Source organism: Puma concolor, chromosome E3 (assembly GCF_028749965.1).
Source record: "Puma concolor isolate L17-30 chromosome E3, mPumCon1.1.hap2, whole genome shotgun sequence".
NCBI classification, from domain to species: Eukaryota; Metazoa; Chordata; class Mammalia; order Carnivora; family Felidae; genus Puma; species Puma concolor.
The window spans coordinates 20,672,698-20,700,386 of NC_141682.1; the positions used below are offsets into that span (position 1 = coordinate 20,672,698).

General features: G+C 49.9%; 1 protein-coding gene across 4 annotated transcripts in view; it reads right to left on the reverse strand.

Annotated features, from left to right (window-relative positions):
• Window positions 1-24,637, reverse strand: part of IL21R (interleukin 21 receptor) — a 33,573-nt gene extending 8,936 nt beyond the window's left edge. The window contains exons 1-5 of one of the 4 annotated variants that reach the window (XM_086692625.1): window positions 24,050-24,637; window positions 19,038-19,140; window positions 18,718-18,811; window positions 3,604-3,668; window positions 677-779 (exon numbers count right to left, since the gene is read on the reverse strand). In XM_086692625.1, the coding sequence (XP_086548751.1) occupies window positions 677-779; window positions 3,604-3,652 (152 nt within the window). In that variant the 5' untranslated portion in view covers window positions 3,653-3,668; window positions 18,718-18,811; window positions 19,038-19,140; window positions 24,050-24,637. Of the gene's footprint in view, window positions 1-676; window positions 780-3,603; window positions 3,669-18,717; window positions 18,812-19,010; window positions 19,141-24,049 lie in introns of all 4 variants that reach the window. The other 3 variants (XM_086692626.1, XM_086692627.1, XM_086692623.1) reach the window with 3 other exon arrangements.
• Between the last annotated feature and the right edge of the window lie 3,052 nt (window positions 24,638-27,689).

Genomic DNA, 27,689 nt, shown 5'->3' on the forward strand with positions numbered 1-27,689 from the left:
GCTCCTTGGCTCTAAATCCCTGCTTTTCCTGTCCCACCATTCTTAAACGAGTGTCGTCAGTGAGCTTTTTTTTCACCATACGGACGGATGGGGGCCCCGCGGATTTTGGAATCAAGCGGCCTGTGTTTCAACCCCAGCTCCACCAGTCACCAGCTGTGTGACCTTGGGCAAGTTGCATAACCTCTCTGAACCCCGGAGTCCTCGTTTGTAAAACGGGTGCAATAATCGTGAGGACTGGAAGGGATCATTCACAGGAAGCACGGAGCAGGGAGGCACGGAGGGCTCAAAAAAAAAAAAAAAAAATCACGTGGGAGTCTGGTCATCCGCGGGTCTCAAAATTACAATTGGGCATCCGTGGGCGAGAGAGTACAGCCTTTGGAGCTGGACCGAACTGCCCCGTTCATCTCTCAAGGGCATGCTCCGGACACGTCAGTGGGCATGTGGCCGTCCCTAAGACCGGCACGGTGATTCCAGGCTCACAGTCTTTCTTGGGGCTAAACCATATGCTGCTGGTGACATTGCTGACAGGACCGTCCGGAAGTGGCGGCTGTTATTTTAATTGCTAAGCCACGTGCCCGGCACACAGTGGGTCCAGCTCGGCCTGTGGTCTCCCGCGGTCCCGCTCCACCCAGGCAGTCCCAGGGCCGGTGAGGCCCAGCGAGGCCTGGCCACTTACCAAGTAAGGGTGAGCGTGCCGGGGTGGAGGGTCCATGTCTCCAGGGTGCAGGTGACTGTCTTGAAGTAATCGGTGTAGCAGACGAGGTCTAGGCAACCCCAGGCTGGAAGGTTAGGAAGAAAGAGGCCGCGGTGGGGGGCGGGCCGGAGGTCGAGTGGAGCCTCACTCCTTCACCCCCTCGAGGGCTGGAGGGCGAGTGGAGGCGGGGATCCCGGGGTCAGGACGAATATGGCAACCCAGGAGCCACTGAGATGCGGGCTTGGGGAAGGGGGTCCCTGCCACCTAGGAGTCCCTTGTGTGACCCCCGAGTTTCAAGGCTAGCTATGGAGACAGGACACTCTGAATGTGAAACGTAACAAACGAAGCGGCCCCCACCCCCCTCAGCCCTCTCTCCCCTGAGCCCCGTGTCCAGCCACCAGCTCTGTGTCCCTCCTGGCCAGTCCCCTTCTCGGTGGCAAATCCTGAACTCCCCAGACGCAGGGGTGAATCTGCAGGTCCTGCGAGAGGGATTTGTGAGGTCACCGGGAACACAGCTGGAAAATGCCCCCAAGCCCCCAACAAGGAGGAGCCCTCTGTTTCACAGCAGCTAGTGCGGGACAGGCCGCGGACCTCCGTGGGGCCGGAAGGGCATCGAAGGAGTCAGAAAACATCCGCCCAAACCAAGAAGCCTTCAAAAACTTTGGCCAAAACGTATTATCCTTCTGGCCACACCGCTGCCTCCGCCGAGTGACGTGGGCCGTTTTGTTGGGAGATTTCATGCTCTCCCACCCCCGACATGAATCGCTCCCCTTTATTCTAAAGGCGTAGGTGCAATCGTAGCCTAAATGCACCTACATGTTTGACAACACAGCTAATAACCTTCAGCTTCGTTTTGTTTCGTAAGATCAAGGGCCAAGAGTCCTGTTTCCCCCGCCCCCAACCCCCCAGCTATTTACCAGAAATTTGTTCCCCTTTTTAAGCAGATTCATTCTTAGTGGCTATTTTCCTATGTGTCCTTCACTAATGAAGGCCCAAGGGGGTGGTGGGTACATTCCCTTCCTGGGCCTCACTTCAGGCCAGAAGCCAGATCTGCAGGCAAGGAGGCTGTTGCCAGAAAACCCTTCTTCGGCTGCCCCTGCCATCTTATAGATGAAGACCTGGAGGCTCTGAGACTGGACCACACCTCCAGCCACTCTGGGTCCGGGTCCGGGTCTGGGTCTGGGTCGCGGGGACGCTCACCCAAGAAAGGAAAATCTCATCTGAGCTACCGACTGACATCCGCAGGCGCAGCAGACATTACTAATCGATCACGGCACTCTCTCCCCTGGGCGACCCTCAGAATCCTCCTCAACACAATTCTCCGTGTGGCCATCACCAAGGGCGCTGAGTTGTGGCGGGGAGTCCAGCTCTAGGAGGAGGCATCCCCCCACCCCCGGGGAGGAACCCAGGGGCCCCGCGCCGACACTTGGTGGTGAAAACCTCTTTTGTCTTGATCTTGGCAGGGCCTAGACCCCGGGGCCGCAGAAGCCACCGTGCTGGCCACGTTCATATACTCCTTGTTTATGCTCTGGTTATTCTCCCTCAGGGTTCCAGAACTTGGAGAGAAGCTGCCATTCCCAGCCAGGCTCGAGGTCACCAAGGGACAAAGTTTGTCCCAAACTTAACATGAGACACTGGGGAGGGGACAGCAGCCACGAAGCCAGCATGGATGTGCTTTCAGGGGCCTAGTCGCCTGGTCGGTAGCCCAACCCCCGGGCCACCCCCTGCCCTGGGTCAGCAAAGCGTGCAGGAGGCTGCGAGAGGCCGGAAAAGTGGACGTGTGACTCATGACTGCTCCGAGTCCCTGATTGTAAGCTGGGGACACTGGCCCCCGTGGAGGGTGTGGGAGTATGCGGGTGGCATCACACCAGCACAGACCACGCTGCCTGTCCGGGGCACTCAGTTAAAGCAGCAGAGCGAAGAGGCTAAGCCCACGGGGATGAGACAGACTTAGGGTTCCAGCAGCCTGGCTGTGTGGCTCTGGGCCTATCCCTCAACCTCTCTGAGCCTTGGTGTCCTCAAGTGAGAACCGGATGTCCGGGCAGCACGGACTGCACGGGGCGGTGAGGTGATTCCCGGCACCCAGTACGCAGGGAGGGATTATGATTTGCACCCACGGGGCGTGGCCCCCTGGCGGGTGACCTAGCACGGGTGCTGGTCACTCAGAAGAGGAAAATAAAAGAGGCAGACATCTGTTTCCTGAAGAAACTATTTGAAGCTCTGGGTCTTTCGGTAAAAACCAGAGAGAAATTCAGAGTCAGCAGAGCAGCGGCCGAGGGACCCTGCTTCCAGTCCAGCCCCACTGTTGAGCCTGGATGCCGCGTCCCGCCTCCTCCGGGAAGGCTTCCTGGATCTCTCAGCCCCGGCTGTGCCTCCAAGTCTAACCTCTGGCCTTTCCCAGCGCAGGTCTCTGACTTCTCTCCCTCCGAACTGCAGCGTCCTCTAGTCCCCTGGGGCGCCTTCCAGGGTTTGGCTACTTTGGTCTCCACCTCCCCTCCTCCCCCCCAACTGGGGACCATCCGTGTCTGCTGAGGATCCTGTGGTTGTTGAAAAACATCTCTCAGGAGAGCCAGACCATCAAGACAAAAGGAGGTTAGCCCAAAGGCAGGACTTCCTCACTCCGAGGAGTGGCAGCTGCAGAGACCAAGGAGTCTCTTACCCCCTCAGGGGGACCCGAAGACCCCAGCTGTTTGCTGCAGAAGCTGGGCCGCCCGCGGGACTCAACACCACCCCCTCCCGGCTAACGGAGCCCTGCGGTTGCACGGGTTCAGCTTGACAGAGCGGGCTGGTCCAGCCCAAGCGGGCAGACACCACAGCCCCTGTCCCGGAGCTTCCAGCCATTCCCCGGATCCCACAGGCCAGCCCGGTCCTCCCCACCCACAGACCTGGGGGGGGGGGCCCCTACTCACCACCCTGGAGCATCAGCAGGAACAGAGGGGCCGCCCAGCCACACAGCATGCTGGCTCTCGGGATCCTGGAAGAGACGCACAGTGAGAGAGCGGGCCCAGGCCTGGGGACCCAGGGACCCCGAACAGCCTCCCTGTCTCTGGTCCTTTCCCTCCCTTGGAAGCCTTGCCTCGGATTCTTGGAGAAGCCAGAGTTTGAGGAGCCCGTGGACGCTCCCAGGGGAGGGGACACTGGTATTTGACAAGCAGAGATCTTGAGTCCTGTTCTCCACGAAGCACCCGTGTGGATGCTAGTTGGCCGGACAGACGGGCTCCCCACTGAATAGCAGATCCAAGGGTTAGCCCACGAAGGAGAGCCCTCCTGGATTCCAAAGATAAGGTGAGCCCGGAACGAGACTTCCACGTCGGTCACAGAGCCCAGGTTAGTGAGTACGCTAGGAAGCTTGCGGGGAACCCAGGCCGGACCCCCCCCGGAGGACCCACACCCTGACTCCGGGACCCGGACGAGACGGAGGAGAGGCCTCTTTGGAGAACTGCACGGACCTGCCCGGGAGGAGCGACCCACCAGGCTGGCACTGCAGGCCTCTTGTGGGCACTTTGCCTGCTGCATCCCAGCTCTGTGTCTGCTTAAGCAGGTGCCAGCCAGAGGCCCCGGGGTTCACCTGCCCAGGCCCGGGAGCCCCATCCACACTGGCCCCTGGGGTCAGGACTGTAGCTGGAATGAGCCTAGAGGGATGACCCATGCAGGGGCTGAGCTATACACGCGGCTTCTTCCAGACACGATCCCTGAGCCCACAATGGGAAGACACCCCCCCCCCGCCCCGCCATCCTGGGTTTCCCCCCACCCTACTCTGGCCCCACTAAGAGCTCCCTCTGAGCTCCCTAACGAGTCACCAAGCAGGCAGTGGCTAAGCGCACTGAGAGGTTGGGATCACCAGCTGCGTTGCTCTGGGCTGCTCACTTCCCCTCTCTGGGCCCTAGAGAGACGGTAAAGCCTGCTTCCCAGATTCTTGTGAGAGTTCAAAACAGCATTTTGCAGACAGCCCTGGACGTGGCCCCTGACACATAAACACTCAACACACAGCTGTGACTCATACAGACCTTAGAGCATTCGAAGTAGAGGGACCCCGGAATGCTCTAGCCAAGAGGTCCCTAAATTTCTCACTTTCAAAATGTGGGCCATATTTGTAGGTTGTGTGTACTGTCATTTATTTAATGTTTTCTATAAATGAGCTCCCTTAAAAAAATCTAACTCCAGCGGGGCGGCTGGGTGGCTCAGTTGGTTAAGCATCTGACTCTTGGTTTCAGCTCAGGTGGTGATCTCACGGTTCGTGGGTTTGAGCCCCGCATCGGGCTCTGCCCTGGCAGCACAGGGCCAGCTTGGGATTCTCTCCCTCTCTCGCTCTGCCCTTCTCCTGCTCTCTTTGTCTCTTGAAACTAAATAATACATAAAAATGTTTAAAAAAATCTAACTCCAGACTCATCCTAAGCAATAATATCCAGAGCTCTTGGGTTTTTTCCTCACACACCTTAAAATAAATAGCATAGCTATGAAAATAAAATAATGTTGGCTGCTGAGCGCTGGCTGTTGTACGTACGTGAAGATAGAACCGGATAAAATAGTGTTGAACACAAAAACTTTTCAGTTTTTACCAGCCTGCTGGAAGCTGGTAATCTTTTTTTTTTTTTAATTTTTTTTTTTTTTTGAAAGACAGAGAGAGACAGAGCACAAGCAGGGGTGGGGCAGAGAGAGCGGGGGACGCATAACATGAAGCAGACTCCAGGCTCCAGGCTGTCAGCACAGAGCCTGACGCGGGGCTCGAACCCACGGACCGCGAGATCATGACCCGAGCCGAAGCCGGACGCTCAACCGACTGAGCCACCCGGGGGGGCCCCTGGAAGCTGGTAATCTTTATCACCTCTTAAGGACAGCCTGCCTGAAACTTTCTCAAAACCTGAGAAATACAAATCCAGAGTCCCCATGGCATTATTTGAGGACCTGGATCCAGCCGTATCTGATGTCCACCTCTGGCCTTTTCATTTATACAAGCTGGAGAAAAAACACACCCTATTTGGCTCAACCACGTTGAATTATATTTCTCTTGCTTGCCCCTAAAGATATCTGGATACAGTGGAATAGAGCAAGGGGCCCAGAATCTGAAGCCAGCGTATCTCGGAGCAAATAACAGCTTATCTCTGGTGTTTCTTCTCTCTGACCTCGGTTATCATCTCTAAAAGGGGGACAATCATGCCCACTGCACCTGGCAGTTCGGGTCAGTGGAAAACAGATGTGACAGTGCTCCGTGAAGTGTAAAATGCTATACAAAGGTGTTGGGTTCTTGCAATTACTGGCCAGCTTCTGTGAATTACTCAGCACCCCCTTAGCCCTGAGGCCCCATCATGCCTCTCTGCCTTTGCATGAGGCGAATTCGTGTGCTGAGTCTTCTCCTCGAACACCTTTCCCCCTCCCGACCCTCCAAACTCAGTCTTCGTGGCCCCCTTCCTCTACCTTTGTATCCGTGAAGCCTCCTTGGAATGTTCCAGAACGCCTGCCACTTAACTGCCTTCAAGGTTTTCACGGGCGCTATTATCTACTTGCTAATGATCTTTACCTTGCCTTCCATTTCTGGCTCCAACAAACACGTCCCGAAAGGAAATGAATCCCTGCAATCAACAGGTAACTCGTATGAAATGGAGAGACCGTGTCACCGCGGTGGTTAAAACACAGGCTCAGGGCCAGCCTGCCTCAGCTCAGACCCCAGCACTGCCGTTTATAGGCGGTGTGACCTCAGGGAAACTTCCCGGGCCTCAGAGTCCTCATCAGTGAAATGGAGACAATCCTAACCGTACCCGCCTCGGAGGGGCCCTGGGAGAAGTACGTTACTCAGTGTTTGTAAAGCCTCGGGAACAGTGCCCAACATATTTGTAGATGTTCTGTTGGTGTTTCTGAAACAAAATGGTTGCTCGGCTGTACAACTAAACGCAAGGGAAACAAAAGAGAGCAACTGAATTTGAGTGAGATGCCATCTCCCGCCTGACACGTGCAAGTGGGGCAATCCCGCCCGCGTCCATCAAAAAGGAGGATTCAAGAGCATCAGAGGGGTGTCGAGGGCCACATAGCGCCAAACTGAGATTCTCGCCACTTCCCGGATCAGAGGACCAAAAGAAGACTGAAAAAGGCCTAACTCTTTCATTCGGGGGTGCAGGGATATTTCACACCTAAAGTAAGCCCCTCCCTTTGGGAAACAACAGCCCAGAATGGTAAAGGCCTCCTCCCCGGTCCCATCGCGCTCTCCCTGCGCCAGAATCTGCCCCTCGGTGGGTCTTCATGCTCAGGCTGAGTCGTAGGGACAACAGCACTTTCTCCCCAGGTGCACACCAAACCTCCCCCCGTGTGCTTTCTGAGCGAAGGGCAGAGGGTCCCCTAGGTGCCTTCCTGCGGTGGGACCCCCTGTGGAAGGGCCTACCGCTGGGGTCTCCTACAGAGGAGTGAAGGGCGCCCGGATCCCAGCTGTGCGTCCTTGGGCAAGTTCCTGGCCCCTCTGATTCTCTGTGTTCTCATCTGTCAAATGGGGATGGACCGGAGCCCTGGAGGGGTGTTTATCCACCAGGCTCGGAGTTCAGGGGTTGTAGTAGTTCAGACTAAAAGCCGAATTCCAGGAGATTCTAGGGAAGTAGAGAAGCTTGGAGGTCGGAAATCAGAAGCAGGAGAAGGAGGGGCCATGGGATCAGAAAGTGCTTAACCTCACAGTCAAGAAAGACATGCAAATGAAAACCACAATGACGTGCCGTTTAATTTTACTAGGTTGGTGACAATTCAAAGTCTGACAACATCGCGTGGCGCTGAGGACACGGTGTCATGGAAACACCTATCGACGGCCATTCGCGTCTGGGAAATAATGTGGATACCCTTCCGCGAGAGAATGGAAAGATGAGTTGCGGTGTGATCGCTCCGTGTGAAAATGAATCGTAGCTCCGCACCAACAAAGCGAGTGACCCCCACAAGCAAAATGCATGATGAAGATAAAATAAAATAAGCAGAAATTCATGTAAGACCATCTCTGTCACAAAAACACTGTGTAAAACAGCGCTCTCTCCATCGTTTAGGTGAACATACCTGTGTCCTGGCCGTATAAGGAAATTCAAGGGGACGATAAAAAAAAACATCAAACTCTGAATAGTGTAGAAAAGGAGGGGATGGGATGGGGGGGGCGGTGGTATCCAAATGTGTCAACAGTTTGGTGAAACCGAGCAAAGCTCCCATGGGTGTTGACTCTATTATCTGATACACCTTTTTGTACGACCGAACTGTTTCATAAAAGGTCACATGTCAGTTAATGTCGTATTTGCAAAAATAAAACGTGAAGGGGGACTTCCATTTCTGGCTACGGTGGAGTAGCTGTTATCAGATGGAAGCCTTACAGTCGAGAACAGCTACTAAGCAAGAAAAAAACGTGAGAAGACACGAGAGAGAGCGACCAAGTTAGAGAGTAGTTGAGAGGCCGGGGTTCCAGAGAGAGAGCAAAAAAAAATGCATTGGAATCCTGCACGCAATTTCCCCTCAAATCATTTGCCAAGTCATTGCAAATGACCCAGCAGCAGAGAGAATCTGGCAAGAGGCCGAAAACCGAAGAAGAGATTTTGACAATTTCACAAGGCTGAGGGAAGTCTTGGAGTTCAGGGCCTGACAAGGAAGATGGGACCTGGTAAATACCCAGTTATTCGGGAAAGGGTATAAAGGGGAATAAGGAAAAGTCAGGACCCGTTGGGAATAAGGAAAAGTCAGGACCCGTTGAGCTGTGACTGCATCCAAATGACCTGCCTGTCTGCTAGGAGAAAGTTAGGACCTATGTGGAAAAAGTTAGCTTCACTCAAAGCCTCTATATTTTTCATGCACAATGTCCAGCATTCAATTAAATTGACAAGGCAGACCAGGAAACAGTACCAAATGACCAAAAACCAACAGGAAAGTAGAAACGGACACATGGGCGATTCAGAAAGTGGCATTATCTAACACGATTTAAAAGAACCCGGATGAGGATGTTCAGGAATTCCACCAGAAATCTAGAACCTATTTAAAAGTAGAAGCCCCAGCACTAAGAAAATTCAATTAATCGCAATTTATAAGAATTGAATGAATTTAGCAACAGATTAGTAACATTAGAAGAGAGGATTGGTGAGCTGGAATGGAAAGTACTCAGATGGAAGCATGCAAAGAAAAAGAATGTTTAAGAATACAGGAAAGAGCAAAAGAGACATATCCATTGCGAAAAGGTCCCATGTACATGGATGTAGAACATAGAGGAGACAGAACAAGTCGGAAGCAATAATAGAGACATTGGTTAAGAATTTTTCAAAAGTAGAAAAAGACATTAATCCAAGATTTGAAAAGTCTTACAAACCTCAAGAAGGACAAATACAAAAACGATCAAACAAACAAACAAACAAAACCCACACTCTACACACATTATAGGAAAACTATTTAAAATTTTAAAGAAAAATACATACTAAAAGCCAACTTAGAATTTTATATAAAAGAAAATCCTTCGCAAAAATAAGGCAAGCTCAATATGAAAAAAAAAAAAAAGATCTAAAATCCCACAGTTAACATTATAATTAATGGCGAAAAACTGAAAGCTTTTCCTGTAAGATCATAAACGAGACCAAGATGTCCACTCTCATGATTTCTATTAAACATTGTATGGGAAGTTCTAGCCAAGACAACCAGTCAAGAGAAAGAAATAAAAGTCATCCTGATTGGAAAAGAAGAAGTAAAGCATTTCTGTTTGCAGATGACATGATCTTGTATATACATTCTGAAGAATCCACACCAAAAAGCCAAAGTGAAACAAAACAAACAAACAAAAACTATTAGGGCTAATAAGTTTAGCAGGGTTGCAGGATACAAGATGAAAAACAGGATACAACATGAAAAACCAATTGTATCTTTGTACAACAGGAATGAACAATCTGAATGTGTGATGAAGAAAGTAATTTCAGGGCTCCTGGGTGGCTCAGTTGGTTAAGCGCTGGACTTTGGCTCAGGTCACGATCTCGTGGTTCGTGAGTTCGAGCCCTGGGTCAGGCTCAGTACTGACACGTCGGAGCCTGGAGCCTGCTTTGGATTCTGTGTCTCCCTCTCTCTCTGCCCTTCCCCTGTTCTGTCTCTCTCTCTTTCAACACTAAATATGCATTTAAAAAAAAAAGAAAGTAATTTATTTCACTTACAATAATATCAAAAAGAATGAAATAGAAATTTAACAAAAGTGGAAGACTTGCACACGGAAAACTACTAAACATTGTTGAAAGAATGATAGAAGACCCAAATAAATGGAAGGCTATCCCACGTTCATGCATTGGAAGACTCAGTATTGTTAAGATGACTTCTCCAAACGACCAACGGATTCAAAGTTATCCCTATAAAAAGCCCAGCTGGTTCTTTTGCAGAAGTTAAAAAGCTGATCTTAAAATTCATATGGAGACACGGAGGGCTAGCATAGACACAATAATCTTGAAACAGAAGAACAAAATTGAGGGACTCAGACTTCTCTATTTCAAAGCCTACTACAAGACTACACCAATCAACAGAGTATGATATTAACCTGTATATAGATCAATGGAATCGAATTCAAAGTCCAGGGAGAAACTTACACATTTGTGTTCAAGTGATATTTGACAAGGGTACCAAGACAATTTGCTGGGGGGGAAATAGCCTTTGAAACCAACAGTGCTGGGACAATGGGACATCCACGTGCAATAGCGTGAAATTGGACTCCCATCTCATACCAGATACGAAAGCTAACTCAAAATGGATTGAAGACCGCGCTGTAAGAGGGAGAACTATTAAACTTTAAAAATAGAACACAGGCGGAACTCTTGGTGACCTTGATCACATAGTAGTTTCTTAGCTATGACCCCGAAAGCACAAGCATCAAAGAAAAAATAGATACATTGGACTACTTCAAAAGTTAAAACTTTTATGCATCAAAAGACACTAGCAATGGGGCGCCTGGGTGGCCCAGTCGGTTAGGCGTCTGACTTCGGCTCAGGTCGTGATCTCACGGTCCATGAGTTCGAGCCCCGCGCCGGGCTCTGTGCTGACAGCTCAGAGCCTGGAGCCTGCTTCGGATTCTGTGTCTCCCTCTCTCTCTGACCCTCCCCTGTTCATGCTCTGTCTCTCTCTGTCTCAAAAATAAATAAACATTAAAAAAAAAAAAAAAAGACACTAGCAAGAAAGTGAAAAGGCAAAATACAAAATGAGAAAAAAAATTGGATTTTGTTTATGTTTATTTATTTTTTTTACAGTTTCTTTATTTTTGAGAGAGAGAGACACAGAGAGAGGGAGTGGGGGAGGGGCAGAGAGAGCGGGGACAGCAAGAATCCCAGGCAGGCTCCCCACTTTCAGCAAAGAGCCCGACGTGGGGCTTGAACTCACAAACCACGAGATCACGACCTGAGCCAAAACCGAGGGTTGGACGTTTAACTGACTGAGCCACCCAGGCGCCCCTGAGAAAAAATATTTTTAAATTATATATTTGTTAGGGCTCTAGTATCAGGATATTTAAAGGGTTCTTACAACTCAAGATCTAAAAGATAACGCAATTTTAAATTGTACAAAATATTTGAACGGACATTTCTCTAAAGAAGTTATACTCATGAGCAATGAACATATGAGGAGATGCTCATCATCATTAGTCGTTAGGGAAACTCAAATAACACCCACTAGATGGCGATTTTAAAAACAGAAAAATTAAAAGTGGGGGGAAAAAGATGTAGCGTTTTGGAATCCTTATACATTGCTCCTGGGATTGTAAAATGATACATTTGCTGGGACGCCTAGGTAGCTCAGTCAGCTGGGTGTCCGACTTCAGTTCAGGTCCTGATCTCACAGTTCGTGAGTTCGAGCCCCGCGTCGGGCTCTGTGCTGACAGCTCAGAGCCCAGAGCCTGCTTCCGATTCTGTGTCTCCCTCTCCCTCTGCCCCTCCCCTGCTTGCTCTCTGTCTCTGTCTCTCTCTCTCTCTCTCTCAAAAAATAAATAAACGTTAAAAAGATTTTTTAAAAATGGTACATTTGCCATAGAAAGCAGTTTAAAAGTTTCTCAAAAAGTTAATATGGGGTTACCACATGGCAAAGCAAACTGACTTCTAGGTACAGAGTAAAAAGAATTGAAAACATACGCCCATTAAAAAAAAACCTCTGTACCTGAATATTCACAGCAGCATTATTCATAACAGTCCCAAACTTGAAGCAGCCCCAATGTCTATCAGTTGAATGGACAAAGCATAGAATATCCATAGAACAGAATATTATTCAGCCGTAAAGATGAATAAAGTACTAATACATGCCTCAACACAGATGCATCTTGAAAATTTATACCGAGGTAAAGAAACCGGGCACAAAAAGCCACATATTGTATGACTCCATTTACATGACATTTCTAGAACAGGCAGATTCATAGAGCCAGGAAAGAGATTAGTGGTTGCCAGGGGCTGGAGCTTTGGAAGGAGAGGGAATGGCGGATGATGGCTAATGGGTATGGCTTTTTTTTTTTCTTTGGGTGATGAAAATATTGTGCAGTTAGCAGGGCTGATGGTCGTACAACTTTGTGAATGTACTAACAGCCGCTTAATCGTACACTGTTAAAAAGTGAATAAATAAATCCGTGAATTAGATCTTAATTGCAATTTTTTAAAAATGTGAATCTTTAAAAATAAAGATATTTTTCAAAGCAAACCAAAGCAAAACACCTGAGAGAATTTGTCACTAATAGACCCTAACTTGTCACTGATAGGCTGATAAGGTCTTAGGAAGGTTAAACTTATGCAGAATTAAAACACATTACCATGATGCCCCAAAGGTGAGGAGTGAATAAAGTTAAAGGTTACTGTATTGTCTGGGAAATGATAAAAGGACCAACACAAAGTGGACTCAAAAAAAAAAAAAAAATCAAATATGCATATTGTAATCTCTAAGATAAGCCCTAAAAATTTATGAAAGAAAATAGAAAAGAAACATATAATACTAATGTTTTAAATTTTATTCTTCCAAAAAAGGAAACAAAGAAGAAAAAAGGAATAAAGAATAGATAGACAAAAGGAAAACGAATAGATTTAATCCCAAACACGTCAGTACTTTCATCAAATGTAAGTGAACTAACCCTAGAATGAAAGACATAACTTTGTATCCAAACTTGACATTAAGGGGCACCTTGGTGGCTCAGTCAGTTTGAGCATCTGACTCTTGATTTTAGCTCAGGTCATGATCCCAGGGTCATGGGATTGAGTCCCATGTTGGGCTCCCCAGTGAGCTTGGAGCCTGCTTAAGATTCCCTCTCTCTCCTTCTGCCCCTCTCCCCTGCTTGTGCTCCTTCTCGCTCTCTCTCTCTAAAATAAAAAATAAATAATAAAAATAAAATTTAACACCTTGACATTAAAAGAAAGTAAAGTTAGGGGCGCCTGGGTGGCTCAGCCAGTTAGGTGACCGACTTCGGCTCAGGTCATGATCTCGCAGTTTGTGAGTTCGAGCCCCGCGTCGGACTCTGTGCTGACAGCTCGGAGCCCGGAGCCTGCGTTGGATTCTGTGTCTCCCTCTCTCTCTCTCTGCCCCTCCCCTGCTCATGCTGTCTCTCTCTGTCTCTCAAAAATAAATAAATGTTGGGGCGCCTGGGTGGCTCAGTCGGTTAAGCGGCCGACTTCAGCTCAGGTCATGATCTCGCGGTCCGTGGGTTCGAGCCCCGCGTCGGGCTCTGTGCTGACAGCTCAGAGCCTGGAGGCTGTTTCAGATTCTGTGTCTCCCTCTCTCTGACCCTCCCCCGTTCATGCTTTGTCTCTCTCTGTCTCAAAAAATAAATAAACGTTAAAAAATAATAATAATAAATAAATAAATGTTAAAAAAATTTTTTTAATAAAAAGAAAGAAAGCAAAATTATAGGTCAATCGTTCTCATAAATATACAGACAAAATATTAACAGATCAAAGGTAACGATATACACAAAATGTGTATATGTGTATATGTGATACACATCATTATCATGTGAGGTTTATTTCAGGAATACAAGGTTAGGTTGACATTTGAAAGTCAGTAATCTATGTCATCACATTAGGAAAATAAAGAAGAAAATGTGTATCATAATTTAATAGGTCCAGAAAACACATTTAAAAAATTGTAACACCCATTCGTGATTTTTTAAAACACTCTCAAAAAACCAGGAATAGAAGGAATCTTCTTTGATCTGATAAGGAGCGCACAGACATGCATGTGTGCATAATATACACAACCAACATCATGTGTAATGGTCAAATACTGAACATGATATACTTGAGGGCAGGAAAAAGACAAGTGTCTTATCCTGGAGGCCCCAGTCAATGCAGTAAGGCAAGAAAAATAAATAAATGTGTAAAGATCAGAAAACTATAAAGAATAAAATGATATAAGGACTGAGCACCTAGAAAAGTCCAGATACTTAACAAACTATTAGAATAATAATCATTGAACAAGGATACTGGATATGAGAACGATATAAAAAAAAAATCTACTGTATTTCTAAAGATCAACAAAATTGACAAACTTTTAGCTAGACTAACAAAAGTAAGAGAAGACTCAAGTAACTAAAATCAGAAAAGAAACAGAAGACTTTACGACTGATGCCACAGAAATAAAAAGGATTGTAAGAGAATACCACAAATAATTATACACCAACAAACTCAATAATGTAGAAGTGGATAAATTCTTAGAAACATACAACCCACCAACACTGAATTATGAACAAATAGAAAATCTGAACAGACCTATAAATAGTGAGGAGGTTGATTCAGTGACCAAAACTGTCACAGCAAAGAAAAGCCCAGGACCAGATGACTTCACTGGTAAATTCTAGCAAACATTTTAAGAAGAATTAATGTCACTCCTTCTCAAACTCTTTTGAAAAATCGAAGCTAAGAGAACAATTCCAAACTCATTTCATGAGGGCAGCATTATACCGATATCAAAGCCAGACAAAGAAAACTCCAAACCAATATCCCTGATGAATACTGATGCAAAACCCCTTGATAACATACTAATAAATGGAATCCAACAACATATTAAAATGACTATATGCCACAATCAAGTGGAATTTGTCCCTGGGGTGCAAAGATGATTCAGTATACGAAAATACACCACATTAATAGAGCAAAAGACAAATCACATGATCATTTCAACTGATGCAGAAAAGGCATTTGACAAAATTCAACATCTTTTCATGATAGAGACATTTAACAAGCCAGAAACAGAAGGAAATTATCTCAACCCAGAAAGGTCATATATGAAAGGCCACAGCTAACCTCTTACTCAGTGGTAGAAAACTGATGGATTTTCCTCTAAGGTCAGAACAAAGCAAGAATGCCCACTCTCACCACTTCTATTTAATGTAGAAGTATAAGTCCTAGTCAAAGCAATTAGGAAAAAAAAAAAAGGCAGTCAAATTGGAAAGGAAGAAGTAAAATGATCTCTGTTCATAGCTGACATGACCTTATATAGAGAAAACTCTAAAGATTACACACACACACACACACACACACATTAATTAACAAATACATTAACAAATTCATTAATTCACAAATTAATGAACAAATGATATAAAATCAACACTCAAAAATCAGTTGCATTTCTATAGGTTAACAATGAACAATTCAAAAGGAAATTAAAATAATATCATTAATAATAGCATCAAAAACAATCAAATATTTGGGAAGAAATTTAACCAAGGAGGTGAAAGACTTGTACTCCAAAAACCACAAAACATTGCTAAAAGAAATGAAAAGAAAGCACAAATAAATGGAAAGACATCCCATGTTCATGGATTGGAAGACTTAATACTAAAAATGCCCACAGCAATCTACAGATTCAAGGCAGTTTCTGTCAAGATCCCAATGGCATGTTTTGCAGAAATAGGTAAAAAAACCATCCTAAAATTCACATGGAATCTCGAAGGACTCTAAATAATCAAAGCAATCTTTGACAATGAAGAACAAAGCTACAGACCTCACACTTCCTGATTTCAAAACGTATTACCAAGCTACGGTAATCACTGTAGGTATAGACATAAAGGCAGACAGGCACATACTGCTGTATAGACAGACAAAGTAGGTATTGGCATAAAAGCAGGCATACAGATCAAAGAAGCAAAATAGAGAACCCGGAAATAGACCTTTGCATACACGGCCAATGAAGAAAGGACTCTTTCTTTGAAGAACTCCTTCGGTGAAGAAGGACTCTTCAACAAATGGTGCTGGGAAACCTGAATATGAAGCATGGACTCTTCCCTCATACACAGAAATTAATTTAAAATGGATTAAAGACCTATAGGTAAGCCTTGAAACTATAAAACTTCTAGAAGAAAACATAAGGGAAAACTTCAGAACATTGGGCTTGGCAATGATTTCTTGGCTATGACACTGACGAGAAAGACGCAGACAGCAAAGCAAACGTAGGCAAACAGGACCACGTTAAAAGCCTCTGCGAAGCACAGGAAATAATCAATAAGGTGAAAGGACAGCCTAGAGAATGATACCAAATATTTTGCAAACCATATACTGAATACATTCAGAATTATGAACTCCTACCATTCAGTAGCAAAACAAAACAAAACAGAACAAATGGCCTGACTGAAAAATGACTAAAGGTCTTGCATAGATATTTCTCCAAAGAAGATTGAAAAACATGGCCAGAAGGTGTATGAAAAGATGATCAATATCATTCATCATCAGGGAAATGCAAATCAAAACCACAATGAGTTATTACTGCACGCCTATTAAGTTGGATACAATGTTGGTGAGGATGTGGAAAAACCATAACCCTTATGCCCTCTTTGTGGGATTAGTAAAAGGTAAGGGCATGACCGAAGACAGTGTGGAAGCTCCTCAAAAAATCGAACAGAGAACTCCCATGTGATCAATCTAGCACCCCACTTCTGGGTAGGTATCCGAAAGAATTGAAAACAGAGTCTCAAAGGTACTTGCACACCAATGTTCACTGCAGCATTAGTCACAACAGTCAGGACCTGAAAGGCACCTAAGTTTACCAACTGATGAATGAATAAAGAAAATGTGCTACACACATACGATGGAATATCATTTAGCCTTAAAAAAGAAAGAAGGCTGCAACGTGGACGAATGTTGAGGACATTACGCTAAAAGAAATAAGCCAACCACTAAAAGACGAACACTGCATGATTCCACTTATATGACAGATCTGAAGTCATCAGACTTGTAGAAACAGAAAGCAGAATGGTGGTTTTTCAGGGGAATGGGGGGGTGGTGGTGGGTAATGGGGAATGGTTCAATGGGTATGAAGTTTCAGTTGTACAAGGTGAAAAAGTTTCAGAGATCGGTCATACAGCAACACACATACGCTTAACAATACTGTCCTGTTCTGTATGGTCCCTGCAAAACTTGTTAAGAGGATACAAAACATGTTACTAGTTTATGAAGTCCACAGCTGGGGATGCTCTGTCTTGCACTTATGATCTCAGCAGATGGGGGGGGTGTCTGCAAACCCCCCTGCAAACCTTACAAGGTAAGAAACAAAACAAAGCTACAGAACAAAGGTAAGAAGTCCCCAGCTGGGGACTGGGTTTGGTAGCTATTTCTTTCTATATCTGAAGCTCCAGTTTGAAAAAGCGTGTTAACAAAGTTAAGAAAGTGTGAAGAAGATCTGGTGTATTTCTATATACCAAGAGCAAGCATGATTAAAATGATACCATTTGCATCAGCATAAGAAATCAAATACTCTAATGAGCCCCATTGAACGACGTACAGGACCTCTACACAGACACCTACAAGATATTAGTTACATACATTTTTAAAGATATCAGTAAATGGAGGGAGATACATGGTCACGAATTAGAAAATTAAGCAGTTTCAAGATGTCCATTCTCCCCTCGTTGGACTAAAGTTTCAAGTGAAATCTCAAGTTTCAAGAAAATCCCCAGCAAGATTTCCTTTGGTGGAAATTGACAAGCCAGTGCTCAAATTTATACAGAAATGCAAAGACCTGAGAAGAGTTTAGAGAATCAAAAATAACGTGGTATTGTTGCAAAGGAAAAAAACCCTTGCCAATGGAAAAGGAATAGAGTCCAGAAATAGACTGGTGTTTATAGTCATTTGGTTTTCAAGAAAGGCACTACCAAAAAGTCACGGCGAAAGCATGATTAAAACAAACAAACAAAAAAGATGCTGGATCAATTGGGTATTCACATGAGGGAAAATGAACCTTGACCTTCCACTTTATATCATACACAAAAACAAATCTAGATATTTTGTAGACCTACTGTCAGAGGTGAAACAATAAAACTTCCACAAGGAGACAGAGGATAATATTTTCATGACCTTAGGGTCGATGACACTTCCTAAACAGCACATAGAAAGCTCGAGCCATAAAGAAAAAGACTGATAAATTGAACCGCATTAAAATTAAGAATTTTTGGGGCGCCTGGGTGGCGCAGTCGGTTAAGCGTCCGACTTCAGCCGGGTCACGATCTCGCGGTCCGTGACTTCGAGCCCCGCGTCGGGCTCTGGGCTGATGGCTCGGAGCCTGGAGCCTGTTTCCGATTCTGTGTCTCCCTCTGTCTCTGCCCCTCCCCCATTCATGCTCTGTCTCTCTCTGTCCCAAAAATAAATAAACGTTGAAAAAAAAAATTTATTTAAACACAACGATAAACAGCACAAAACTCCGTTTGGCAAGAAAGGAAAAGAGCTTAAAGAGACACTTCACCAAAGAAGACCTTCCAAATAGCCAAGAAGCATAGTAAAAGTTGCTTGAAATCATGACTCATCATGCAAATTTACATCTCTGTATGACACCACTACACGTCAACCCGGAAAGGCTAAAATGAGAAAGGCAGACACCAGGCCGCGTCTACGAAGGACGCAGGGTAACCCAAACTTCTCAACCTCCCCTCAGTCTTCCGGGGTGCATGCCATTCGGCACGGCCACCCTGGGACGCTTCTGCTGAACAGAACCCCACTTCTAGACCGGGCATCGAAGAGAAACGTGTACACGCGCAGACGTGGGCCGGAGGGTCCCCGCAGCGGCATTCACAGCCTCCCCAAACTGGAAAGAACCCAAGCTTTGGTTACCCCGTGTCTTTCCCTCACTGACGCTTCAGGAATGGGATAGTGGAGGGTCACAGGTCAGCCGTCATCTCCAGCAGGGCTCGGGCGGGGATTGGGGCTGGAAAGTGAAAGGTAGGTGAGGAGTGTGGTAAAAGCAAAGTGGCCCGTTTCCCAGAGGGACCGAGGAGAAACGAGGTGGGTGAAAAGGGACTCCCCAGCCATGCCAGAAACAAGAGCCAACGGGTAGCCAGACGGGGAAGTGTCGAGACTGAGGGACTTCCCGAAAGGGAACATAGGCGAAAGGGCTCCCAGCTTACCCCTGGTCTTCAAGGACTTCTGCCCACCTGCCCTCCGGCCGGCCTCCTCCCTGATCTCTCCAGCACCCAGCTGTGGCCCTCCCAACCACGTCCCCGTTGCAACTGGATCATTCGGTGGCTCCCCATTGCCCTTCAGGGAAGACCCCAAATTTCTTAGCGCAGCATTCAACACATTTCGGGATCTGCCCCCCCAACATTCGTTCCCTCTGGCCCCCCGCACCCATCCTGAGCTCCAGGTACCCCAGGCTCCCGACAGCTTCACCAACAGTCCCCATGCATCTGGCTTCCACACCTCTGCACGAGTTCTTTCAGCCACCGGAACGTTCTACCCTCCGGGGCGGACTGACAGCCTCCTACTCAGTCTTCAAAATCCAGTTCACTTGTCACCTCCTCTGGCAGTCTCCCACCCCTCCAAAGAGTAGGAGTCACTCCTTCCTCTGGGGTCCCTCCACCAGGGCACCCTGCTCGGGGTGCTTTCACGGACGTTCGCAGCAACGGGCAGGCAAGGACCGTGTCCCTCTTGGCTACCGCTGAACCACGCCAGGGGTGAACCGGTGCCCGACACGCAGTGGAGGCTCAAAACACTTGTGACACGGGCGGCCACGTGAAACGGTAATGGGTTTGGAGGCCCACCCTCAGAGCTAAAACCTACATAGACCGTGCACTCCGAAATGAATTGCTGTTCTTTCAGACTCCACTCTCTTAAATGTGGTGCCCGGAACATCTTTACGTAGTCGATAAGGGTAAAATCTCCAGTGCCCCCACTCTCCTCCTCCACCCCAGGGCCTTGGCACATGCCTCTGTCCAGAACACTTTTCCTCGCGCTTCTCTGCTTCCTCATCCTCCGGTTTCAACTTCAGTGTCGCCTCCTCCAGGAGGCGATCGCCGCTGGCTGGTCTGGGTCTCCCCTGCAGTGCTCTGGGCCCCACATCCTTCTGTTTCCTTCTCCACGGTTGTAATATTAGGGTCAGGTCAGTAAACGCTTCTGTTTTTGTGTTTCTGACCTGTCTCTGTCCCGGAGCATAAGCCCCGCCCCCACCCCACCCCCACCCCCACCGCCGGAGGCTGGGAAATCATCTGTTTTGTTCACCAAAGAAAGTATCCTTAGTGCGCAGAACGGGGCCGGGAACTCAGTGGGTGCTCGAGGAGTAGCTGAGGAGTTGGCCAACGAACGAAAGAGGGTACGAGTTGCCGTGTCCAGTTACACGAGGAGCGAGGAGTGGGGCCGCAGGCAGCCCCTGAGACATCTGTTTCCCCATCAGCTTCATCACGGTCCCCAGGAACTTCCCTCCACCCTGAGCAACACCCTCAGCTCCCGGGGTCTGAGCAGTCACGACTGCTGTCATCGGATTAGTAACAAGGAACCTTCAGAGAGGGATGGCGGGACACCCAGGGTCATACAGAAAGTTCTTAGCCAAGCAGAGCGCTCAGGCTGGGGGAGAAGCAGCCTGGTGGCCCTGGGGCACCCTGAGGCATATCCATTCCTTTCTCTGGGACTCAGTTTTCCTCATCCATAGAATGGGGCAGCGCCCTGGCCTGGCCGAGGTGGTGTGGGGCAGGCACACTGTAGGCGAGTGGGTAACGTCAGTTGTTTTTTCACAATTTTTTTTTTGTGTGTGTGCCAGTGGCAAGGGGTGGGTTGTGGGTGTCTGAGGACAGATGTCCCAAGACCCTGGGGTCGTAGCTTAGGCAGTAGGAGCCGAACAGGAGGGGAAGGTCCCATCCCAACCTGTCAGTCTTCCTCTGTCTCCCAGCCGGGCCGGGATCCCGGTCCACGAAGCCTCTCTTAGCCTGAACGAGCTGTGCCTACTGCACAGCCTGGGCAACCGTTCACTCCAGCCGCCTTCCCGCCAGACCAGGAGAAAGAAGAGAGGTTTGCAGCTGCGGGGTGAGGGGTGGGGGCAGGGCTGGCAGCCTGCCTTCTGTCCGGCCCCCCCCACCTCCCCACCAGGCTGCCCTGGCCAAAGTAGGCCGAGTGTCACGGATTCGTACAGGAGAAGTTTGGCAGGCCCTAGTCCCAACGTACACCATCAAGCCCCCTTGCAGATGAGGAAATAGAGGCCCAGAGAGGCCCAGTGCCTTGCCTATGGTCACACAGCGAGGAAGGACTGGGGCCTGAGCAGGGAGCCAGGTTGGGGTATTTGCCCCACCTCTCTGGAGACACTTCGGGTGGCCGGACCCTTCCTGGGGGCTGTGGGGACCAGCAGGCGAGGCCCCTTGCTGCAGGCGTCCTGGCCATCGGGGGGCATCAGCAGGGCCCCTGCCTGCACCCTGGGGAATATTCTCAGGTTGTTTCAGAAGTTCCAAGTTTACTCAGATCCTGCATATGAGCTGTCATCAAAAGTCCCTTTGGCCAGGCGCCCAGGCAAGGAGTGGGGGCGGTGGCACCTGTGAGCCAGGGGTGGGGGTGGGGCTCCTCTCTGCTCCCCCCCCCAGCCCCGCCTCCGCATTTCGGGGTGCCCTAGAGAGCAAGGGAGAAGGGGGCGAGGAAGGGGCCTCTCCTCGAAGTGTCTGTTCCCCCCTCTCTCCCCAGTTTCCTTCCCTCTGCTTGCGAATGACTCCCTGGGTGACCCTGAAAACCCTACCGCTCTCTGAGCCTCAGTTTCCCCAGCTGTGCAAGGCAGCGTAAAATCACCATGCGAGCTATCGTTTATTGAGGGCTTAGTGTATGCCGGAAGGGACGCCGTGCGGTCTAGCGAATAACAAGGCAATTATTACCAGCCATCCCTAAGGTAAAGCGTAATTACTACTATTTCTTGTGAACCACTGCTCAGGGCGCTGGCCCTGTCTCCGCCACTGAATCCCCAGGACCTAGGACAGTGCCTGATGCCCCAGTGGGTGCTCAAAAACTACACATAGAATAAAACCTCACGACAAACCGGAAATGGATGTTAGAGACGGGGAAACGGAGGTTCAAGGGAGGTGAAGTGGTTTACTCAAGGTCACCCCAGAACTAGGGGGCGGAGCTGGGTCTCCACCCAGTCTTGGCCGCCTCCGAGGCCCCGGATCGCCCGTGGAGGTGTGTTGGCACGAGGGTCATGGGTCCCACAGCCCCCCACCTGACCACAGGGGGGACCTCCCAGCCATCACTCCTGCCTGCAGGGATTCTGAAGGCACTGGCTCTCCTCCCTGCGTGGAGGATGCCTTCTTCCCTTCATTCATTTATTTATCAGGCACCAGGGAGGGAAATGGTGCCTCCCCAAGCTTCTGGTGCCTTCCCTCTTTCCATCTCCTCTTGAACGGGCCTCCTCCACCTGCCCGCCCCCACTGCCCTCAAGCCTCTTGCGGTCCCCAGCCCCCACCCCCACCCTTCACTGGACAGGTGGGAGCCTAGGGCTCAGGCTTTGTCTTGTTCACCCCACGCCTCCGGGCCCTCGATTTTGTTCTTCTCCTAACACTCGGGCGCTTGGTTTCCTCCACTGCGGGGTGGTAAGGATCCAGACACCCTCCCAGGTGTGAGGTGGGCAGGACCAGGGCTCCCTCGAGTCCACCATGGGGAGCAGGTCGTCAGGCCTGCCCCTCCCCTTCTCAGAAGGGTTCTCGAGACTATGAGTCTTGTTTTTATGCCATCCTGTCTGGCAGGTGTGGCCCTGCGGCCAAGCGGACCGGCGGCCCAAACCCAGCTCTGCGTCTCACGGCCACGTGGTCCTGGGGTCCTCGATCTCCTCATCTGTGAAATGGGCTGAATGGGCTCCCGGCCTCACCTGATGTTGTAAGGATAACGGGAGCCCCTCAAGTGCCAGCGGCGGGCTGAGCCCCGGCGCTCAGAGGACCAGAACCGCGGGGGCTGAGGCAAGCCGATCGCGGGTTCTCGAATGTGCCCCCCGCACCTTCCACCGCTCTTGGACCCTGGCCCCCCTCTGCCACTGGCCCCCCTTCCAGGCGGATCTCGAACCGGCAACTTTCATATTTTTATGCCCCCCAATCTTCACAACTAGCCCCACGGGGATGGAGCTGCCTTCATCCCCATTTTAGAGATGAGAAAACTGAGGCTCCATGAGGTTGGAAGAAGCACAGAGACTTGCTCAAGTTCACCCAGCTAGGGAGTCGCATGGCCGGCTTTTGAACCCGCCAGGTTTTCCCCATTCGGCCATGTGCTTCTAAACCCATGCTTTCCCCCCCCCCCCGGGGGAATACAAATGTCCTCAGGGGCGCAGCCTGTGACTTTTGAATGCCCCTGGCCCCGGGGCCGCTGCTCCCACTGCGCAGGCTGGCCGTTCCTTCTCGAAGTCCAGGGTTCCCACCAGAGGCCTCTCCCCACCCAGCTGCTCTGCCGGGAAGGTGTCCGCCTCCTCCTCCTTTCCTCTCCTGTCCACATGTCAAACTTCAACCCATGCCTCCAGACCCAGCCTCCCCGCGCCTCCCGGCTTCCCTCTCTTCCACGCACGCAGGGCCCTTGGCTTTTCACCATCCGCCCATCCCCTGTGCTTTGGTGAGAAGGAGACAGCGTGGAGGACAGGGCCAGCCTCCGAGTCACCTGCCCGCCCTGCTCCGCGCTGTTGAGTCTCCTTGGGAAAATCGCTCTACCCCTGGAGCCCCTGTTCTCTGTCTGTGAAATGGGCACAGAAATCCGTGTGGAGGGGTTACAGGACACAAAGACGCTAAAACCCAGAATCTGCCCCCAAAATCGATGCCCCTCCCCAGAGTGGGCCCCGTAGAAATGCCACACCATCACGCCGTCACCCCCGTGCCCACCCCTGCCCTCCTTGGCTGCCGGGAACCGCGGTGACTGTGGCATCCCGTTTGGTCTGGGACCGGCTTTCCTCCCGCAGCCCCGGCCTTTTGGAGCTGGTTTCCACAGACAGCTCATGGGGTCATCTCAGCCGTGTCCCAGCCTCCAGACCTCCAGGCCTCCTGCAGACGCACAAAAAGGCACTTTGGGCGTCCTGGGCTGGGCTGAACAGGAGACTCCAGCCCCAGCTCGGCCGGCCTCACTGTCCCCAGCTGTGAGGAGGGTGCAAAACCCCTCTGTGTCCTCCCACCTCGGGCAGAGAAGGCGCCAGACCCCCCGCAGAGAACAGTGGCTGGAGCTGAGTTACCTGCTGTCCCAGCTTCTCCCTCAGGAATCCATTCTGTGTGCTCGGGGGGGAATCCAGTGGCCTTCCAGGGGTGGGGGCGCGGGACAGGAGTCAGAGGGAGCAGGCAGGTGTAGGGGGTGGGGATCCACAGCCTGTCCTGAGTCACCAGCCAGACAAGCCTACGACCTGTCACCGGGACGGATGGCCCCGGGCCCTAGGCAGGCAGCCACACAGAGAGAGCCAGCCGGGGTCACAAGCAGTGGTCAGTCACATCCCAGGGAGGTCACACACAGAGGACAGAGATCGACTGCACCAGGGAGAGACCCACAGCAGACCAGGGCTGGTCAGACAGGCAGAGGAACAGACAGGGGAAGGGAAGTTGAGCAGACAGGCAGGTGGCCAGCGGGGCAGACGCAAAGAGAGACAGGCAGGCAGGCAGGCAGGCAGCCGTGTGGCTGTCAGTCACACTCAGGGAGGAGCAAACAGTCGGCCCCGGAGCCCATGGGTCACTCGGCAGAGCCCCATGGGTCTGTCAGAGCGCGGCTGCTGCCCTGCCGCGTGCACAGGGTGGGGAGGCAGGGGAGGATGTGGCGAGCAGCAGCTCTCCCCGCAGGCCCTGCCCACAGAGCAGCTGGCCCCTCCCTGAGGGAGTGAGAAAGAGGTGGGAGGGGGCCGGGCCCCTGGCAGAGCCCTCGCTCACCAAAGGTCACCTGCTAGGAAGACATTTGGGGCCACCAGGGTGATGGTGCCTCTTGCGGATGGATGGTGTTACCCGCCCCCCCCAGGTCTCACGGTCATGACCTATGAGGCAGGCAGGGCCCGTGAGCCACTGCTTCTCACAGATGTGGCGACCGAGGCTCAGAGGGGTGTGGAGGTAGGTTAGTGGACCCAGGGGGCCCCGGTGGTCCTGAGAGCCCAACTCTGAGTTCAGAGAGAAAGTTGAGGGCCCAGGGCCAGAGACCCCCTCCCCCCGGAGGTCCCATGCTTCACTCACGCACACCACCTGCCTGGCCCAGGAGGGGGCTGCGTTTGGACCCCCCACCCCCACCCCAGGCAGACCCCTCTGACTTCCCTTCCTTTGAACCCAGCTTTCCACTGCAGGGTTGCAGGGAGCAGGACCCTGTCCCCAAGCCCTTCAGAAGACAGTCCCTCGGGCATGTCACATCACCTCTCTGAATGCCTCGGAGTGTCAAGCGGGGATGCCTAGCCGAGGGGAGACGGCAGCCATGAGGAACACATGAGAACTCAGGCAAAAAATAGAGAAAAGCAATTCTCAAGAGAGTTTTCTTTCATCTTGCGGATGAGCCGGGGGCCCATGAAAGGGTCAGACGTCTCTCTCTGGCAGAAGTTTAAGAAATCAGAGACAAAATCCAGCAGGCTCCTGCCCAGCAGCCTCACAGGGAGAGCCAGAGAACTTACCACAACCCCTACCATTACTCTCTTGCATTTTTTAGGCCCCTACGCGATCTCGTTTTATGCCCCAGACCCTGCCAGGCAAAGCAGATTGCTTCCCTTTTAGAGATGGAGCAAACAAGGCTCGGAGAAGTGAAATGTCACACAAGCTACGAAGTGTCATAGCTGGCGTTTGGACCTGGGGGGTATCTGATGCCTAAGCCCGCACCAGGCGGTGACGGCGAGCCTGAACCGGCACCAGATGCTATCAGGGTGGATGGGGGCTCCTTTGTGCTGTGTTGATGACACAGGTTGGCTTGGAAACACATGCCATCTGCCCCCCCAGCTGACTCATTTTTGGGAAACGATTTGCAGCTAACCCACATGACCGCTCCAAAGGAAAAGAGAAAGCATCTTACTATTTATTTCTTCTATTTTTTTTTTTTCTTTTTCTAGCTGTTTTTGAGGAACTTGGTACAAATTCCCCTGTGGTTGATCTGAAGGATGTTTGCCCTATAGAAATTCTCTTCCTCACTGCTGAAATATCTTGTGTTCTCTGGAGAACCCACGTTAGGAGGAAGCCAGATTTTCTTTTTCTCTCTCTTGATCTTCAGGGTGAGTTTTACGATCCCATGCATCAGTAATCTGAGTGGTTGAAAGATCAAGAAAAGGAATAGTGCACTGGACCTAATATTTGCTGAGAGTTGACTCTGTGCCAGGTTGTTTTGGGTTTTTTTTAAAAATAAGGTTGGTTTTTTTTTTTGTTTTTTTTTTTTAAGTAATCTCTACACCTAGCGTGGGACTTGAACCCTCAACCCCAAGATCAAGAGCCACACGTTCCACTGACTGAGCCAGGCGGGCACCCCTGTGCCTGGGTTTTTAAGGACTTTAAAGATGTATCATCTCACTTAAAACTTATCGTCATTGTCCCTATTTTACAGGGAAGGTAAATGAGACTCGGAGAGGGTAAATGACTTGTCCAAGGTCACATAGCTGGCGAGTGGCAGAGTTGGGATGAGTGAGTGGCAGACTTCAGGCTCCTATGTTCTAGATCATTCACAGCACTGTTCTTGAACGTACGTTAACCTAATGATATTTGATCTCTCCGGCCTGCCTCCCTTCTACCTGCCTGCCTGTCTGCCTCCCTAACCTTCTCTCCACCCACCCATTCACCCACCTACCTACTCATCCATCCTTCTATCCACCTGCCCACCCAGCCATCCATTCTCCCATCCCTGCCTTCTGGCCACCAATACTGAGCAAGCCCTTGGCTTTGAACTGGGGGTGCCCTGCAGAAATATTCACAAGCAACAATCCTCATGTGGCCTGTATTCTAACGGGGAGAGACAGACAAAACGAAGTGATGGGCAAATGAAATGCAAACTGTACTAAGCGTCACAGAAAACTGATGAGAGGTCAAGGCATCAACTCAGCCGTAGGGGAAATATTTTAGGCAGAAGACACTGGACGTGCAAAGGCCCTGAGACAGGAAGGAATGTGGCCTGCTCCAGGAACACTGAGGTCAGTGGGGTGGAACAGAGCAAGGAAGCAAAGGCATACAAGGAGGCGGGCCACAGAAGTCACACACCCTGCATGCCGCCTAGGACCGTGCAGGACAGCAAGGAAGGTAGATTGGGTTCCAGGGGAAACTGGAAGACATCCGAGATTTTCATCAGAGGAGTGGCTTCATTCGATGAACCTTTTCAAAAGATTGCTCTGGCCATGACTTAGGGAGGGGGTGGGGTGCAGCAGGGGCCATTTAACCCCTCATGTTTAAAAAGCAGATACTTTTTTTTGGAGGTGGAAATTGAACAGCTACCACATCCACTGGGGTGACCATGAGTCCCCTCAGAAACAGATGTGTGTTGAAGGAAGGTTCCCTGGGCGGAGGGAGGGCTTAGGGCCTGTCTCACAAGCGTGGCCCCCAAGGTCCGGAAGGAGAGTGTAATCGGATGTCTCAACATCACCCAACCCACCCCCCGCCCCCCCCAACCCTAGTATTCAGAGCTGGTCAATGGAGAGGAAGTGGTTAAATTTACATTTCAGCCAGAGGCCTACTGGGGAAAAATAATTGAGACAACCCCCTTCAACTCATTTCCCCTTTTTTATTTTTATTTCAACAGCTTTATTAAGATACAACTTACCTAGCATCAATTCCAGCCATGGAACGTGCATCATTCAGTGATTTTTAGGTAAGTGGTGCAACCATCCCCACGACCCAAGTTTAGAACGTTCCCGAAAAAGATCCCTTGTACCCGCTGGCAAGCAA